General features: G+C 39.3%; 2 protein-coding genes and 1 long non-coding RNA gene across 5 annotated transcripts in view; 2 read left to right on the top strand and 1 right to left on the bottom strand.

Moving 5' to 3' along the window:
- Positions 1-19,958, top strand: part of LOC125975285 (low-density lipoprotein receptor class A domain-containing protein 4) — a 107,436-nt gene that overhangs the window by 31,653 nt on the left and 55,825 nt on the right. For both annotated transcript variants that reach the window (XM_049730632.1, XM_049730631.1), the window contains one exon: positions 7,873-8,013. In XM_049730632.1, the coding sequence (XP_049586589.1) occupies positions 7,873-8,013 (141 nt within the window). The remainder of the gene's footprint in view (positions 1-7,872; positions 8,014-19,958) is intronic.
- Positions 6,215-19,958, bottom strand: part of LOC125975289 (uncharacterized) — a 32,469-nt gene continuing 18,725 nt past the window's right edge. The window contains exon 2 of the long non-coding RNA XR_007483923.1: positions 6,215-8,124. This is a non-coding gene — a long non-coding RNA (uncharacterized lncRNA). The remainder of the gene's footprint in view (positions 8,125-19,958) is intronic.
- On the top strand, positions 8,666-12,259 carry LOC125975282 (N-lysine methyltransferase KMT5A-like). 2 transcript variants are annotated; one of them, XM_068651961.1, is made up of 5 exons: positions 8,666-10,178; positions 11,034-11,150; positions 11,367-11,515; positions 11,806-11,995; positions 12,125-12,259. In XM_068651961.1, the coding sequence occupies exons 3-5, from the start codon at positions 11,442-11,444 to the stop codon at positions 12,242-12,244; spliced, it is 384 nt and encodes a 127-aa protein (XP_068508062.1). In that variant the 5' UTR covers positions 8,666-10,178; positions 11,034-11,150; positions 11,367-11,441; the 3' UTR covers positions 12,245-12,259. The 2 variants fall into 2 exon arrangements, with proteins under 2 accessions (XP_068508062.1, XP_049586585.2); XM_049730628.2 differs by having other exon boundaries at positions 8,666-11,150.

Here is a 19,958-nt window from a genome sequence, read left to right as displayed (position 1 = left end):
TAGCTGTAGTCAGTCACAGAGTGTTTCCTGCAGTCATCTTCAATTTGAGTCCTGGTTTTCTCTCTTGGATACAATCTTCCCCTCCATCTCTGGTCACCTTTCTCTGCCCATCTCAATTTATCTTAAACTGTCTATCATCTCCTCCCCCCTCTCACCGTCCACCTCTTGCGGTGTGGTCTTCCACCAAAGTCAATCCATATTGAGCTGTCTCCATGTGGAGTCCTTGCCCATCCATTAAGTGACTGACAGGTTGGGTTTATTAGAGGAGGAGCTGCCTCTGCCTGCCCGCTCTTGGGCCCGAGGCTTCAAACACATTATATGTACCGCTCTTCCTGTCAACACAGCGGTGAACTTCTTCATTTTTCACCTCTAACAAGCTTGGCATGTAGTATTGATTCTGGAGATTGATTTTGAAGATCTACTGTATGTTTGACTGAGTAGTCCACCAAAATTACATTACGAGCTACGCATGTAGCGATAGAACAGCAAGGAGATTATAGTTTCTGTTTTACTGCCGTACTTTATTGAATTTGGCAACATGATGAGATGACGAACAACGAAGGCACTGAAAAGAGCCCCTGGAGCTGAATGATTAAGAACAGTTCCCTAAATCAAGACATCCATTAACCTGTATTTGGTTTATCCCTCCACTGAAATTGTTACGAGTCACAAATCATCATTTGGACAAATCCATCATGCAGGACATAAGACTATTGACAACATGAAGACCGATTGTTGCTAAATTGTGAAATAATCACGATTAGTCAGAAAGAAATGTTCACTCAGGTCTATTTTAGATAGCCATCTATTCATTCTTTGTCCCAGCTGGCTTCGGTCAAGAGGCGGCATACCTGAACTGCTCGCCAGTTTGTCACACCTGACGTCCGTCACTTGCAACGCTGAAGGGATAAACTCACATTTGAACCTTTTAAAATGAACCGTTGCTGTACTTTTTCCCTAAAGCAAAATGAGCTCTTCTAGGATGATAATATTTCTTTATTATGAGGTTGCACAGCATCCATCATAATTGAAAGCAAAGTATTTGTTGGTAGGCATTCTGAAAAGGACATCATTTCCAACTGTTTTCTGCTTTTTTTACATGGCCCAGGCACATATTTTTCTGTGCAAGCTTGCATAACCAGTCTTGATTTGTTTAGCTGAGCAGGCAGACAGACTGCCTATCTCCTCAGATTCAGTTGGTGATAGCAGTTACTGAGTTGAAGATGTTATTTTGGATCTGCCTGTCGGCGTTGCCTTCGTGCTGAGATGCACTGCTCGGATGGCACCATAGTGTGTGGGTGTGTGAACATGTGTTGTTTTGGTACATACTTAATGTGTGGAATGGAATAATATTCATGCCTTTTTGGGCGTATGCAGCTTTTAAGCTGACAACAGGAAAACTAAAGACGCGTTAAGGTTGACACTCACTAGTGAGAATTAACATCTTATCAGACACCATAAGTTTTAGCACACCCAGTGTCAATATGATCAAATGTTCTGCACGATACTATTTCAGGATTCATGAGTTCACCAAGACAATTCTTTTGCATGTAAACATCTTTGTGTACAGTAGCTTTTTTATGTTTTAGCTCAAAAATTTATAAAGTGAGAACGCAATTCATTAAGGCCAAAGCACAGTGGGGTTTAACGTGTTCATGGTTTGACCGCCCAAATGTACTTGCATATCGTCCTGCGAAAACCTCTTGTGCCAAATATGGTCCGCAGGAAGGAGACACATTTTCAAGGTCTTCCTGCTGTTCTGTCACTAGCTGGCTTTCCTCCACTATAGGTGTCATTTGCCCTGAGTCAGCACAACTCTGTCATGTTTAATTATCCTGGTAGCACAACGAAATACAAAGAGAAGGTGGCCAATGGAGATAAAGATAGGGACTGTAGGGTCAAAAAAATAAGGTAAAATTGAGGATTCCAAGCACGGAGGGTGGAGGACTGAGGCGAAGCAGGCTTAAAAGGAAAGCCATGAAGCAGGAGAACAGTAGTTTGGAGGGATGCCCTATGACTCATTGATGCAACTGCAACACATTTAATACCTTAGTGGCCTGCAAAAGCTGATGCATGTCTTTTTATCAAAGACTCGGTCAGCGGATAGAAAGCAAGCAGGTGAAATTGTCCATTGTTTATACTCCTTATTTGAATCACAGGCCACACACAAATAGAATAAAAGAATCATACACATTTATGAAGCTTACATGCAAGTCTCTGGAATGTGGAAGGAAGTCAATGTGCTAAGCACTCGATTACGATGCCGCCCATCAATTTGTTGTGATTGTTTTGGTTGCTGGCATAATGTAACTGGGGACTACCGCTAGTTCTCATGTTGCTTGACTAAAACATTTCTCTTGCTGCTGTTTGTGCTTTCTTTCAGCCTTCTCTAAACTGAAAATGACTTTTTTTTTTTTTAAATAAAAAATATATAATTTCTTCCTCTTATATACGTACATGTCAGTTTTAATGTTTAAATACACAGGCTGCATTAGTCCGCTCTTGCAAAACCCAAAGATGAGATTATTTTCTTGCTTGAATAATAAATGGAATCAGCCATTTTACTCAATTTTGCTCTCCACAGCGGATGATTAAAGCAAATGGTCATAGTTTGGAAGCTCTAAACAGATTTGGCTGTTGGAACTAGAAGTTTGACGATTGCACACTTGACACATTTCTGTCTTTAGCAGACCAATCACTCCGTTTTTTTTTAAAACACTTAAACGATTCCGGCACACAGAGATGCCAGAGCCCATCCCAGATGACTTTGGGTACATACTGTAGAGAATGACAACTGAGGCAGACGTTCGAAGTACACGTTCCAGCTTATCTTGACACAGCAATTCATATTGTGCTTAAGCACATTTGACACCTAAATTCCAGTTCCTTTGCCTAGTGTGACATTACATTAAAAATCTTACATTAAGGTAACATTTTTAGCTATTTACAGCGCACTGATTTAAACTGATGAGATCATCAAGCATTTGCCTGCACTTGACATGTTCCTGAGTTCTGTAAATGTTGTGTTTTTCCAACTTGGCTGCATTGAGGATCAATTTGTGTTATGTGTCATATGCATCTCATTTTTAATGACGTAAAATGATCTAAACGTGAGAATGAGCTCTGCAGAAAAAGGGCCCTGTTCCTCATTTACTCATCATACTCAGACATGAAAACAGATGCATTCCAAACAAATGCCCATTGCTAAAATGAGCATCCGCCTCCAGTCTGTCAAGTGGTGGAGGCAACACTCAATGTAGCCACACACACACACACACACACACACACACACACACACACACACACACACGTACTTGTCAGTGTGCCATTCATGTCACACTTTTTTGTCTCAGTCTGCAAGTCTTTATCCTCTGTGGGATCAAGTCTTGTCTTGTCCAAGAACACTGCGGGAATTCTGAGGAAAAGGAAATGGCTACAAAAAAGTCTTTATCTCATAATTTCTGACCTTTAATGGGAAGTGTTATTTCAACAGAGAACGAGTGGTCCTGTAATCATCTCGTGATGTTTTAATAGAGAGGTCAGAGAAATTTGACTTGATTGTGACAGTAATTCCTTCGTCTGTCTTCCTCTCATGTTCCACTCTCCTCATTTTCCTCTGCCCTCTCTCACATCGTCACATTCTTCTTCCGCTCAGCCCTCACACTCTTTTCAATCATGCAGATTAAAGAGTCCGCTTTAATGTCATTATGCTTGCTGCCGGTATACAGCCAATGCAATGCAGTTGCATCTAACCAGAAGATTGATATAGGAATATTAACACCAGAGTGGATATATAATTTTGAGATATTCACAAGAACTACATTATATTGTAATCATACAGTGTATGTTATATAGTGTGTGAATATAATCAACTTAACATTTGTATAAGATAGTATGTGAATAAAATCATCATACATAACAGTTGGTTATAAATGTGTAAAAAGCATTGTTAGCATTGGCTTGGGGGGGCGACAGGAAATTGCAGATAAGCAGCAATGTGAGGTGAAGAGACGATGAGGAAATTATGAAATATTAAAGAAAACTGTGGGTTAGGGGGGCAAAGTAATGCTAATAATAATTCATAATTGCCTCCTTCAAAATGTCTTGAGCACTTAAAGCTAATCCTACTTGAAACTATTGCTCAAATACACCGTTTTTTGCAGCATTTCTCCTTTTCCGTTTCTTACTTCCCCAATTCATGTTAATCGCTATCGTTTAAACGCATTGTATTTTCCGTTTCAGCCCTTCAACATTCTCACTCGCTAAGTGTAATACTACATATTTCAATTCCAAATAGCAACCGTTTATGTATGTTACGTTTAAGGGATATGTTTAAAGTTTTGTAAAAGGGTAGTCCAATAGAATAAGTTTTCTAATATACTTGTATTGTTTTCTATTTTAAAAACAGAAACAGAAAACTTTTGTTTTTTTCTATTAATTATCTGTGTTTGTATGTGTAATTATGCTATTTTAATGGTCCTTCGACATGAGATTAAAATAAGATCTACACAGCTCCAATAAAATTGACACTCTTATGCCTAAGGTCTTAAAATTCTCTCCATAAACATAATGAACAGAACATGTGACAAAGGGCATCTGTGTACCCATAAAATTATTATTATTATTTTTTTTTTTTTTCATTCAGTCATCGAGCAACATACACTCAAACTACATACTATTCCTTGTAAGCGTGGCCTAAATATGACAGACTGTGGTTGGACATATTTTCAATTTTATCCACGCTGTGGTTCGGCCATTCCTGTAGTATCCCTCCGGACTAGTTTGGAATTACATGTGTGCTTTGGATATTTGTCATGCTGATAAACAAGCTTCAAATTCCTAGTAGACATCCATCCATTTTCTGAAAGCAGAGGTCCCTTAACATGTGCTGTCTTTGTATTAATCGAATTATTAATTTGATGTGTTAATTGAACTTACTTGTGTCTTCAGCTGTATACTTACTCGGAAATTAATTTGAAATGTATTTTTAAATTTAATCTGATTTCCCCCCATATTGTCACGTTAATTGTGCAAATCCTTCTGAAATTCGTCTTAAACCTCCCAATGAAATGCAGATTTATTGCCTGCTTTTATGATTTGGCACAATGACCTTTAAAGTAGTTTTTATTGTACGGTATCCTTGTTGTTTGCTTTTTAACAGCCTTGGGGGCGCTCATTTCTTATCCATTACATTTGAGTGACTTAGAAGCTTATGATGACTCATTTGTCCTTCTGGCATTTTCACATCCCTGTAGTTAACCTGTATGAATGTTGTATGTTTGCAAAGAAGAGGGCTCTGCATAATTTAGTGTGCAAATGAGGCGTTTTATGTTCTCTCACATTTTTTAGAGCTTTGCTCCTTTTTCGTGGCCTTGACCAAACGTATCGACATGAAATGAGAGGATAGCTTGGGGAGGGAGGATGAAGAGGGAGAGACAAGTGGCTCGGACAAAATTGGAGAGTTATATAGCATGATAGAGGGGAAGAGAAGAGGACAGGCAGAACAGATGAGAATGAAAAAGAAGGCACAGAGACCGCAAGATAGACAATCGACTAATAGATAAGACAGAGTGAGGAAAAGCAAGACAGGCAAGTCACTGAGGCTTTGCTAATTGCCACTTAGAAAAAAGGGGAAAAGTCTCTTTCCAAAGAATGGTCATGCTGGTTTGTATTTTCAATCAGATTTCTGTTCCTTCAATTGACACCCCAGCCTCCTCCCCCCCCCCCCCCCCCCCCCCACATACACCCCCGCCGCCACCGTCTAGACTAGACCAGAACAAGCTGTTCTTGTTGTGAGAGGAAGAGGAGAAAATGCAGTATCATTAAGTTGCTTGCTGCCAAAAGGGCAAATCGCAAAGACTGCCACAAGGAGACGGCCTGCAAAAATGCTTATTAGAAGGCCATCTTATTCAAGCGGCTTGTCTTTTCAGTGTCGATTATCTGCAATAAAACAGTTGGTCACCACCCATACTAGAGGGGGCTAAATTTTAAAAGATTTTTTTTTAGGGTGTGTAGAATGTGTAGCGTGATTTTTTTTTTCCATTATGCTTAGAAAACAAATGGGACCGACAATTGTAAATGTTAAACCTCTTCAATATTTAGAATGGCAAATGTGGTTAATGTCTAGTTATATTCAACAAATTGCTAATGACGTCACCAATGGATTTTGCAATGGCATACTCGTAATATTAAGATACATCACAGGAGGAGGGAATGCTGTTTGATTATCTCTGCATAAAGAATAGACAGCTCAAACGTACAATGTAATACACAGACTGTAACAGAACACCAGAGGAAGTTGTTTCGTGATGGTATTTCCAGCCAAAACTTCCTTTCGCTCAGCGTGCTTCCCACTGGGACAACTAAGTAGTGCTTGACCAAATGAGGAAATATAGCATTGCTTCTAGGTCCACCACAGCAGTAGTTTCTCCATGGTGTTAATTTAAGCTGTTTTCAAATAATCACAAAACGTTTTTTGTTTGTTTGTGTGTTTCACCTTCACTCACCATTCAGTTCTAAAAGACAAAATAAATAAATTAAAAGTGAAGGACTAAATTCATTCTGTGCACTCATCTTGTTCAGGCCCAAAACTCATGATTCGTGACTAGTTGTCGTCAAACTCTAAACATTATTGTGGCGTAGTAAAGTCAACAACCCCTACTTTGGCGTGCTTGTCATCTCGAGTACACAACACTCTTTAAGAGCTGTGAAACACAAAACTCTCATTTTCTAAATGGAAAAAAAAACTTATGTTTGAGAACAATGACAAAAAATGCTTATGCTTATTTTGGCCAGTCAAACATGCTCAACAATAATCTGGAAATAAAGTTTCTGATTTATGTTTCTCACAGTGCCTGCAAAGACCAACAAATGTCAAATCCAGGTCCAGAAAATAGAAAGCCTTCCATAATTTGGCCCTAGTCACAAGTGCTTTTAATTAACCAGCAGGTATACAAACTAGCTCCTGAAAGCTCGTTTTCCTGCTGTCTTGGTTGATTAAAAGCAACTGTGGCTAAAGCCTAACTGTGGCAGACCTTTTACTTTTTGGACCTGGATTTGACACCTTTGGGAAAGACTAACCCATAATAAGCAACACTTGCACATTGATTGTAACTCATATTTATATCCACGTACAATGCATACTTTAACAAATGTAATAAATGGTCCAATCTGTGTGTACATATTTTTCAGTCCTTCCTGGGCAATTATTTAAAAACTTTATGTATGATGGTGACAGATATGACCATGGTATTATGGGATGTCCATCTGTCCACTTGCTTGTGAAAATGATTCGAGTACATTAGCTGGAGGGAATTTGATGAACCAATTAATCATATGTACAAATGAACTCAATCAGGCCAAAGGCCAAGATCACTGCATAGTCATAAACTGTTAAATGTTTTATACTGTAGGTAACTAAGTCCATCCTTTATTCTGCTATTTTTTATTTAGTGAGAAAATAGTTCCTGAAATGATCGTTCGGTTTCTTATTTCTTCCATTTGAAAGTGCATCTGCGAACAAAAGTCTATAATTGAGGTCTTTTTGCAGCTTACTGGTAAGAAATGTTTTTTACCTGATCTTGCGCATTTCTGAGTTTGTATAACAAGGTAAACTCACAGTCTACAGCACAATATTTGAGAAACTATGCATATTACTTTTATACATTTGGCTCCGTGGACTGACCTTTATGAATTTGTTTTTACTTGATGAGTTGATCAGCGCTGAAATGCAATTGTACAGTATTTATTTCATCACAATGTGTAAACAAGTTCCACTTCTAACTGCATCCCAATGTATTTAAGGTGATTAGAAGTAGATGATCTAAGTAAGGCTCTCTCTTATTTCCATGTCCTTTCCCTCTGGCTGAACAGAGTGCAAGTTCCATTGCACCAATGGGAATTGTTTGCGCCTGGGCTCACTGATCTGCAACCAGCTCAATAATTGCGGGGACAACAGCGATGAGGAGAACTGCCCCATGGTTACCCAGCACCCTCCACCGGGCATCTTCAATTGTGAGTGCTGCACCATGCTGCCTTCCCTTTTGTTCTTCATTTGCCGCTCTCTGAGGGATGTTGAATGAAGTTTATATATCGTGCCTTCTGATGAAAAGGTGTTGCTCCACACTACAGAAAAAGTAGGGAAAAAAAACGCTTATAATTTTGAATAGGTGCACATTTCAGCAAATAGTTCCAAGTTTTTATGCTACGTTTATTTGAGTTTGCATTCATTCAAGAGTTGTTTCATGGAAAGGAAAAAATACGGTTATTTGTTCTTTTAGCGATCCAAGAGGTTGCATCATGATGCAGCATCATTCTTTTTTTTTTTTTTTAATTAAAAAAAGGAATTTTGCTTAAGCTTTTGCTTAAAGTTTTTTTTTTAAAGTTCCAATGATCGTCACACACACATCTGGGTGTGGTGAAATTTGTCCTCTGCATTTAACCCATCCCCATGTGATTTTGATCCATCCCCTGGGGGAGAGGGGAGCAGTGAGCAGCAGCGGTGCCGCGCTCAGGAATCATTTGGTGATCTAACCCCCCAATTCCAACCCTTAATGCTGAGGCAATGGGTCCCATTTTTATAGTCTTTGGTATGACCCGGCCGGGGTTTGAACCCACAACCTTCCAGTCTCACTCTACCACTAGGCCACTGAGCTTTTGCTTCATACAGGGATGCCGATTGTTATAATAGTGGTATAAATGTATTTACAAAAATTGGAGAGAAAAAAAAAATCTAATGTGGTTGTAACTTTGCGTTCAACAATTTTCTATGAAAACAAGCTTTCAATCCTACTTCGTGGATTGATTTGTAAGGCATGAACACCAATGACATGTACTCCAACAGCAGTAGGTAAATGCAACCACGGTAGCCGGAGGGTAGAAATAATTGCACTTTGAATGAAAGACTTTTTGAAATTAGCCTGACATGTTCCATCAAAGATTTTCTACCTTTCAATTTCTATCCTGTTTTTTGTTTAAAACTCTGCGCCACTTTCCTGAGTCCCCCAGCTGCTACCCCTTTTTCGCTTCTTACCGAGCACTACCGTCAGGGGAGGGAGATGAGAGTGGTCCCTCGACTCACCACAATCAATGGAAACAGAGGAGACACGGAGAGTGAGATTGGAAGGAGAGAGGGTGAAGGACGCCATTGGAGCGCAATGGCTGTCTGCCAACTTACTTTGATGTGCTGCACCGTTCTCTTTCAACAACTTTTAGTGGGGAGTGGGTGAACTTTTAACAGCAGCACTTTCATCCTTGGCACTGGATCTGTGTGTGTGTGTGTGTGTGTGTGTGTGTGTGTGTGTGTGTGTGTGTGTGTGTGTGTGTGTGTGTGTGTGTGTGTGTGTGTGTGTGTACTTGTTTTTATTAGTATGGGGGGTCCGAAGACAGGGAGCCCACCAACAAAGTGGGGCCCTGTGTCGTTGTGGGGTCCAAAATCATGGACCCCACTCGGGAAACCACTCTAAAACAGCTTGAAATGCTCTAACAACATGCCTCACGAATTTTTTTCACTTACCCCTCATGGTCGCAATGTTGAGAATTGTGTGTGTGAAGTGTGTGTGCTCAGTAGCGGCCCCCCGACCATGGCAAGTGGTATTGCAAGTATACACACTACCGGAAGTGTGTGTGATTCAACCAATCAGGGCACCTCGTGATCCGAGTGTTGATTAAGAAAATAAAATGCTATTTCCTGTAGATTTAAACCAGGTAATTATTATTTTAGTAACCATAGCAGCTAAAATAATACTGTAAACATAAAATTCCTGCATTACAATTGCAATTTATCTACGTTATTTAATATTCATTACACTTGCTTTATAAAAATACGCTCATTCTATTAGGCTTATTTTAAAAACTGTCTCGTGCATTTTTCATGTTCTAAACATAAAAATAAAGGTATAAATAAATAGTAATTTATTCTTTACCATCAGTTTACATATTAGTTAAATCAGCATCTCGTGCATTTTTCATGTTCTAAACATAAAAATAAAGGTATAAATAAATAGTAATTTATTCTTTACCATCAGTTTACATATTAGTTAAATCAGCAGGTATTGCATGTGTTAGCTTCATGCGGCTAAAACCACCAGCTTAACGTCACTTCGCCACGTGTGACGCCGCCAGACTGAGACTGCTCCGCGACGAAGACACGCTGCTCATAACGAAACACAACATACACGGTGAGTAAATCAACTGCATGTAAATACTAAGTACAAGAAACTGATGTAGAAATGCTTTTTGTCCAGACCCCGAGGGGTTTATATGCAATGATTATGGCTTCGGATTCGGTATATTGTCACTCGGATGGCGTAACGTTTTCCCCTCAGACAGTCCGGCTTTTTAACTTGTTATTCATCTTAGCTTGCAGTGGTTTTAAAAACAATGGTGTAAAAGAGAACGACAGAATGTATAATTGCTCCGTGCTATATTCAGGATGATTTCGATGTGCTAATGTTTCATAATTGCTAAGCCCAGAACCGGACTCTGGCCGTAATTGCCGAAACCACTTCAAAACTCGTCAAACACGTGTGTGCTCAGTGTTATGATATATCTGCATGTCTTCTGTATTTCTCGGTGGTTTTCTATCATGTAAGAATGCTTTCTTTAAATAACACAAGCATTCTGACGCAAATAAAACTATCCGGAAACTAGCTTATTGGCTAATTAGCTACCGCTAATCAGGATGCTACGTTCACTTTTCAAACACAAACATAATAAAAACGAGTTGGTAGCTCCTGAAAAGTATAACGAGTTATACTGGTAAAACTATTGAAATAACTTTTCTTTGGATGCAGCACCTGGTTGGAACTGTGACTAGTTAAAAGTAACAAAGCTCAGCTTCAAACCGACAAACATTTTCATTAATATATCAGTATTTTCTGAAAAATATTCTTTCTTTAATCACTCTTTTTCTGTTAGTTCTCAGGCCAGGCTTATTCCTTCAGTCTTTATACAGTGGATGATTACAAATCTTTTAAAATTAATATAGAGTGCTTGTTAAAGTTCTCTCTGCCATGTTTTGAATTATTTTTTAGAGCCAGAAATGTCCAAAAGGAAAGCAAGAAAAAAGCCTGCTGATGAAGCAGCCTTTTACATTTAATCCTCAAAGGACAAACCTGGACTAGTGGAAAGATTTATTGATGATCAAAAAGGTAATAAACTCATTTTTAGACCATTTATCCATTAAGTATATATTTATTTATTTTATAAAACAACACAAAAAACAATCAAATTCAGATTGGTTGTTGTATTTCTGTTTCTAAGCGAGAACTTAGTATTAAAATTGTAAGATAACACCACAATTATTTGGTTAAAGGTGTATCTTTATTTTCTCATAACCAATGGTTTTATATAAAATGTCCTTGCAGGAAGAGGCGTGTTTGCTACCCAGCACTTTGAACAAGGAGAGTTCATCTTAGAATACAACTTCTGTCAGCAGAAAAATGCCAAACAAGCAGTACTCTGAAAAGGAGAGTACATTTCTCTTTGACTTTGAATGGCAGAATCATTACTGGTGGTATGTATATCCAAATATTTTCTATACAATAATTATGAACTCTAGAAAGAGACTGGAATAAAATACCCTAAATTAGTGAGTCACTCAGAAGCAATATTTCAATAACACATCAGGATTGTGGCATTAACAATTTTTTTTATTTAGTGCTATGACGTTCAAAAAGACATTGTTTCCCTCTCAACTTTTCTTTTGAAATGTTGCAAGTTTTTATTTCTGTAAGCCAACTTTTATTTTACTAAAAAACTAGTTATATGATACAAAATGTTTGATTTCTGTTTTTTCTTTCCTAGTATTGATGCATCAACAGAGGATGGCTCTCTTGGAAGATTAGTGAATGACAACCACAAGTCTCCAAACTGCACCATGAAAAAAATAGTAAATGACGAGCCCCATTTGTGCCTTTTTGCCATCAAAAACATAGAAATGGGAACTGAAATCGATTACAACTATGGTGATTCTAAATGGCCATGGCGTGAAAAAGTAAGTCAGTAAGATCAAGTATGCAAGTTGGAATATTAATTTGTTATTAAAAAAAGGAAGATTTTTGTCTCTTTTATTTGAATTACTCTCAGTATGATGTTGGTAAGTTATTTGTGGTTTTGATTCCAGGTGACAGGCTCTCAGGCTCCTGTTGACGGTGCGCTGCCTGAACCAGACAGAACTTGGCAGGACTCTGGCCCTGATTATAACATCAAACAAGATGCCAGCCAACAGGTAACATTCAGTTAGACTTTGTTGTAAGAAATAAACTTTGTAGACCTTTTCTTGTTTTCTTAGTTTACAGCTTTTAGTTGGAAAGCTGTTCTTTAGTCAGAAGGTACCTTAAACAGCATTCAGCCAACCATTGGATCACATGGTTTTAGTGGTTCTCCTCATAGAGCCCAAACGAACCAGTGGCACACACACCTATAGAAGGATTGTTGAAACATGCGCCCATGGGTGTCCAACCAAGCCAATCATTCGCACACACATAACAGATTTCTGATGGCTACTTGTGGGGCCCTCCGTATGGATCGAAAGTTGTCTCATGTTTTTAGATCATATTTTGGTTATGGACATTATGGAGGCTGATTATTTTACAGCTATAGTTCCACACATCCTCAACAGCAAAACGGCTAAAGTGTCATGCTGAAGGATGCTCCACTACATCTATAAAGATGCTGTTATAGGACCTGATTAGACATCAGGTCTGACTGGAACACTTTAGTTAGAAAAGCTTGTTTGGTTTTGGGGACTAACTTCACATGATTTAACTATACAGGTCTTGAGTCTGTCATTTGTGGTGTCTGTATGATGTTGGTAAGTTATTTGTGGTTTTAATTCCAGGTGACAGGCTCTCAGGCTCCTGTTGACGGTGCTCTGCCTGAACCAGCCAGAACTTGGCAGGACTCTGACCCTGATGATAACATCAAACAAGATGCCAGCCAACAGGTAACATTCAGTTGGACTTTGTTGTAAGAAATAAACTTTGTAGACCTTTTCTTGTTCTCTTAGTTTACAGTTTTTAGTTGGAAAGCTGTTCTTTAGTCAGAAGGTACCTTAAACAGCATTCAGCCAACCATTGGATCACACGGTTTTAGTGGTTCTCCTCATAGAGCCCAAACGAACCAGTGGCACACACACCTATACATGGATATTTGAAACATGCGCCCATGGGTGTCCAACCAAGCCAATCATTCACACACACATAAAAGATTTCTGATGGCTACTTGTGGGGCCCTCCGCATGGATCGAAAGTTGTCTTGGTTATTCCAACCAAGCCAATCATTCACACACACATAATAACAGATTTCTGATGGCTACTTGTGGGGCCCTCCGTATGGATCTAAAGTTGTCTTGGTTATTCCAACCAAGCCAATCATTCACACACACATAATAACAGATTTCTGATAGCTACTTGTGGGGCCCTCCGTATGGATCGAAGGTTGTCTCATGTTTTTAGATCATATTTTGGTTATGGACATTATGGAGGCTGATTATATTACAGCTATAGTTCCACACATCCTCAACAGTTAAACGGCTAAAGTGTCATGCTCAAGGATGCTCCACTACATCCATAAAGATGCTGTTATAGGACCTGATTAGACATCAGGTCTGACTGGAACACTTTAGTTAGAAAAGCTTGTTTGGTTTTGGGGACTAACTTCACATGATTTAACTATACAGGTCTTGAGTCTGTCATTTGTGGTGTCTGTATGATGTTGGTAAGTTATTTGTGGTTTTAATTCCAGGTGACAGGCTCTCAGGCTCCTGTTGACGGTGCTCTGCCTGAACCAGCCAGAACTTGGCAGGACTCTGACCCTGATGATAACATCAAACAAGATGCCAGCCAACAGGTAACATTCAGTTAGACTTTGTTGTAAGAAATCAACTCTGTAGACCTTTTCTTGTTCTCTTAGTTTACAGCTTTTAGTTGGAAAGCTGTTCTTTAGTCAGAAGGTACCTTAAACAGCATTCAGCCAACCATTGGATCACATGGTTTTAGTGGTTCTCCTCATAGAGCCCAAACGAACCAGTGGCACACACACCTATAGAAGGATTGTTGAAACATGCGCCCATGGGTGTCCAACCAAGCCAATCATTCACACACACATAACAGATTTCTGATGGCTACTTGTGGGGCCCTCCGTATGGATCTAAAGTTGTCTTGGTTATTCCAACCAAGCCAATCATTCACACACACACTAACAGATTTCTGATGGCTACGTACTTGTGGGGCCCTCCGTATGGATCAAAAGTTGTCTCATGTTTTTAGATCATATTTTGGTTATGGACATTATGGAGGCTGATTATATTACAGCTATAGTTCCACACATCCTCAACAGCAAAACGGCTAAAGTGTCATGCTGAAGGATGCTCCACTACATCCATAAATATGCTGTTATAGGACCTGATTAGACATCAGGTCTGACTGGAACACTTTAGTTAGAAAAGCTTGTTTGGTTTTGGGGACTAACTTCACATGATTTAACTATACAGGTCTTGAGTCTGTCATTTGTGGTGTCTGTATGATGTTGGTAAGTTATTTGTGGTTTTAATTCCAGGTGACAGGCTCTCAGGCTCCTGTTGACGGTGCTCTGCCTGAACCAGCCAGAACTTGGCAGGATTCTGACCCTGATGATAACATCAAACAAGATGCCAGCCAACAGGTAACATTCAGTTAGACTTTGTTGTAAGAAATAAACTTTGTAGACCTTTTCTTGTTCTCTTAGTTTACAGGTTTTAGTTGGAAAGCTGTTCTTTAGTCAGAAGGTACCTTAAACAGCATTCAGCCAACCATTGGATCACACGGTTTTAGTGGTTCTCCTCATAGAGCCCAAACGAACCAGCGGCACACACACCTATAGATGGATTGTTGAAACATGCGCCCATGGGTGTCCAACCAAGCCAATCATTCACACACACATAACAGATTTCTGATGGCTACTTGTGGGGCCCTCCGTATGGATCTAAAGTTGTCTTGGTTATTCCAACCAAGCCAATCATTCACACACACACAATAACGGATTTCTGATGGCTACTTGTGGGGCCCTCCGTATGGATCGAAAGTTGTCTCATGTTTTTAGATCATATTTTGGTTATGGACATTATGGAGACTGATTATATTACAGCTATAGTTCCACACATCCTCAACAGCAAAACGGCTAAAGTGTCATGCTGAAGGATGCTCCACTACATCCATAAAGATGCTGTTATAGGACCTGATTAGACATCAGGTCTGACTGGAACACTTTAGTTAGAAAAGCTTGTTTGGTTTTGGGGACTAACTTCACATGATTTAACTATACAGGTCTTGAGTCTGTCATTTGTGGTGTCTGTATGATGTTGGTAAGTTATTTGTGGTTTTAATTCCAGGTGACAGGCTCTCAGGCTCCTGTTGACGGTGCGCTGCCTGAACCAGCCAGAACTTGGCAGGACTCTGACCCTGATGATAACATCAAACAAGATGCCAGCCAACAGGTAACATTCAGTTAGACTTTGTTGTAAGAAATAAACTTTGTAGACCTTTTCTTGTTCTCTTAGTTTACAGCTTTTAGTTGGAAAGCTGTTCTTTAGTCAGAAGGTACCTTAAACAGCATTCAGCCAACCATTGGATCACACGGTTTTAGTGGTTCTCCTCATAGAGCCCAAACGAACCAGTGGCACACACACCTATAGAAGGATTGTTGAAACATGCGCCCATGGGTGTCCAACCAAACCAATCATTCACACACACATAACAGATTTCTGATGGCTACTTGTGGGGCCCTCCGTATGGATCTAAAGTTGTCTTGGTTATTCCAACCAAGCCAATCATTCACACACACACAATAACAGATTTCTGTTGGCTACTTGTGGGGCCCTCCGTATGGATCAAATGTTGCCTCATGTTTTTAGATCATATTTTGGTTATGGACATTATGGAGGCTGATTATATTACAGCTATAGTTCCACACATCCTCAACAGCTAAACGGCTAAAGTGTCATGCTGAAGGATGCTCCACTACATCCATAAAGATGCTGTTATAGGACCTGATTAGACATCAGGTCTGACTGGAACACTTTAGTTAGAAAAGCTTGTTTGGTTTTGGGGACTAACTTCACATGATTTAACTATACAGGTCTTGAGTCTGTCATTTGTGGTGTCTGTATGATGTTGGTAAGTTATTTGTGGTTTTAATTCCAGGTGACAGGCTCTCAGGCTCCTGTTGACGGTGCTCTGCCTGAACCAGCCAGAACTTGGCAGGACTCTGACCCTGATGATAACATCAAACAAGATGCCAGCCAACAGGTAACATTCAGTTAGACTTTGTTGTAAGAAATAAACTTTGTAGACCTTTTCTTGTTCTCTTAGTTTACAGTTTTTAGTTGGAAAGCTGTTCTTTAGTCAGAAGGTACCTTAAACAGCATTCAGCCAACCATTGGATCACACGGTTTTAGTGGTTCTCCTCATAGAGCCCAAACGAACCAGTGGCACACACACCTATACATGGATATTTGAAACATGCGCCCATGGGTGTCCAACCAAGCCAATCATTCACACACACATAACAGATTTCTGATGGCTACTTGTGGGGCCCTCCGTATGGATCGAAAGTTGTCTTGGTTATTCCAACCAAGCCAATCATTCACACACACATAATAACAGATTTCTCATGGCTACTTGTGGGGCCCTCCGTATGGATCTAAAGTTGTCTTGGTTATTCCAACCAAGCCAATCATTCACACACACATAATAACAGATTTCTGACAGCTACTTGTGGGGCCCTCCGTATTGATCGAAGGTTGTCTCATGTTTTTAGATCATATTTTGGTTAAGGACATTATGGAGGCTGATTATATTACAGCTATAGTTCCACACATCCTCAACAGTTAAACGGCTAAAGTGTCATGCTCAAGGATGCTCCACTACATCCATAAAGATGCTGTTATAGGACCTGATTAGACATCCAGAACTGACTGGAACACTTTAGTTAGAAAAGCTTGTTTGGTTTTGGGGACTAACTTCACATGATTTAACTATACAGGTCTTGAGTCTGTCATTTGTGGTGTCTGTATGATGTTGGTAAGTTATTTGTGGTTTTAATTCCAGGTGACAGGCTCTCAGGCTCCTGTTGATGGTGCGCTGCCTGAACCAGCCAGAACTTGGCAGGACTCTGACCCTGATGATAACATCAAACAAGATGCCAGCCAACAGGTAACATTCAGTTAGACTTTGTTGTAAGAAATAAACTTTGTAGACCTTTTCTTGTTCTCTTAGTTTACAGCTTTTAGTTGGAAAGCTGTTCTTTAGTCAGAAGGTACCTTAAACAGCATTCAGCCAACCATTGGATCACACGGTTTTAGTGGTTCTCCTCATAGAGCCCAAACGAACCAGTGGCACACACACCTATAGAAGGATTGTTGAAACATGCGCCCATGGGTGTCCAACCAAGCCAATCATTCACACACACATAACAGATTTCTGATGGCTACTTGTGGGGCCCTCCGTATGGATCTAAAGTTGTCTTGGTTATTCCAACCAAGCCAATCATTCACACTCACATAATAACAGATTTCTGATGGCTACTTGTGGGGCCCTCCGTATGGATCGAAGGTTGTCTCATGTTTTTAGATCATATTTTGGTTATGGACATTATGGAGGCTGATTATATTACAGCTATAGTTCCACACATCCTCAACAGCTAAACGGCTAAAGTGTCATGCTGAAGGATGCTCCACTACATCCATAAAGATGCTGTTATAGGACCTGATTAGACATCCAGAACTGACTGGAACACTTTAGTTAGAAAAGCTTGTTTGGTTTCGGGGACTAACTTCACATGATTTAACTATACAGGTCTTGAGTCTGTCATTTGTGGTGTCTGTATGATGTTGGTAAGTTATTTGTGGTTTTAATTCCAGGTGACAGGCTCTCAGGCTCCTGTTGATGGTGCGCTGCCTGAACCAGCCAGAACTTGGCAGGACTCTGACCCTGATGATAACATCAAACAAGATGCCAGCCAACAGGTAACATTCAGTGCGACTTTGTTGTAAGAAATAAACTTTGTAGACCTTTTCTTGTTCTCTTAGTTTACAGCTTTTAGTTGGAAAGCTGTTCTTTAGTCAGAAGGTACCTTAAACAGCATTCAGCCAACCATTGGATCACACGGTTTTAGTGGTTCTCCTCATAGAGCCCAAACGAACCAGTGGCACACACACCTATAGATGGATTGTTGAAACATCCGCCCATGGGTGTCCAACCAAGCCAATCATTCACACACACATAACAGATTTCTGATGGCTACTTGTGGGGCCCTCCGTATGGATCTAAGGTTGTCATGGTTATTCCAACCAAGCCAATCATTCACACACACATAACAGATTTCTGAAATATGGTTTCTTGTGGCTTCTTTGTTGTAAATTTTGGAGCCTTTTCCATGTTTTATATGTAAAATTTCCTGTGATATAAGGTTTTGGCATATTTCAGAGGATGTGTACAGCACCGGTCGTCTACCAGTTAAGATATTGGACAGAAATTTTTATTATTTTGAGCAAAGAATTTCTAGTCTTTATATTAATACAGCATATAAGAGTAGCTTGCAGAAACTAACAACACATTTCTTTTAATTCCCTCCATAGAGCTATCAATTATCAAAGGAGTTTCTCAAAGTGGACTACTCAGACAGTGATGATACTGACAATGATTCCCAAAAGGACCGCTCAAAACAAGAGTATATTAAATTTGACCAAGCATTCTTATACAGGTGCAGTTAATTTTTGTTTTAGAATATTGCTATACTGTGTTTTTTTTCTGTACTTAAAAATCATCATTTCAGATGGGCTGATCCCAGAAGTGATAGAAGTGACCTCTTGTACCTCCGCATCTCGTGGCCCAAGTAATGAAAAGTCTGCCAAAAAGGGAGGTGAGTTTAGAGTAATCCTTTTCAATATATAACTTTATCACAGTTACTTTTAAATTGCCCAATTGTTACTACTGTATCAGTATCTAATTATCCTCACATATGCTGCTTACTAAGATTTAGATGACCCAAGCAAGATATATTAAACACCACTTGACTTTTTTTCTTAGACATGTAAGGTCTAAACTTTTGAATTTTGTCATAAAATGAAAATTGACCCATCCTTTCTCATGTGAGTTACAGGTCATTGCTAACCTTGATTATATGTGAGATGTTTGTTTACATCTATTTTTAAATAGCGGTAATGTATACATGACACATTTACCTCAAAAGAGAGAAAGAAAAATTGCTCTAGATTAACCTATTAGTGAATATGCAAATTCACACATTGTCACACCAAGGCAGATACCATTCTTATACAGCTTGCATTTAATTTTTTACACACTATATATTTCCAAATTTACTTTTATCATCTTTGTTTGTCCATGTGTAGCACGTTATCAAAGCAAATTCCCCATACATGTAAAACACTGTCTGAAAAAAATTTTTCTCTGATTTTTATTTTTTATTTTCCCTGATTTTGCAACAACTTGTATCTGTTCTTAATGGTTTTGTCAGAGAAATGGTGCATCCCAATGTGCTGCCATGGTGGAGTTTGACTGCCTGTGCAACCTCTGTAGGGTCCAGGAATTGCTTCATCTACCAGCAGTGACATTCTGGTCAAATGCAAAACTGCTTAAAAGTAGTCAAGAAAATGAGAGACCTCTTTCCCCCACCACCAAAACTGGGGGCATTCTAATGTTACCCTTTTGTGCATCTATTTTTAATTTTGTTAATATCAAAACAGCTGACACTGAAGACCACCTAGCAACTTAAATGACCGGATTAATATCTCAGATATTAACTGATTTACTTATGTCTATTGTAGGCTCATCACTGTTGACAAAGATAGTTGACGTTATAAAATATCTCATTTGAATTATATTGTCGGATAATTGTACATAAAGTGAATGTATTCTTTATGCAATTTTGTTCTAATTAAGTTGTAAACTAAAAAGTGC

Source organism: Syngnathus scovelli, chromosome 9, assembly GCF_024217435.2.
Source record: "Syngnathus scovelli strain Florida chromosome 9, RoL_Ssco_1.2, whole genome shotgun sequence".
Lineage (NCBI taxonomy): Eukaryota > Metazoa > Chordata > Actinopteri > Syngnathiformes > Syngnathidae > Syngnathus > Syngnathus scovelli.
This window is presented reverse-complemented; position numbering and strand designations above follow the sequence as displayed.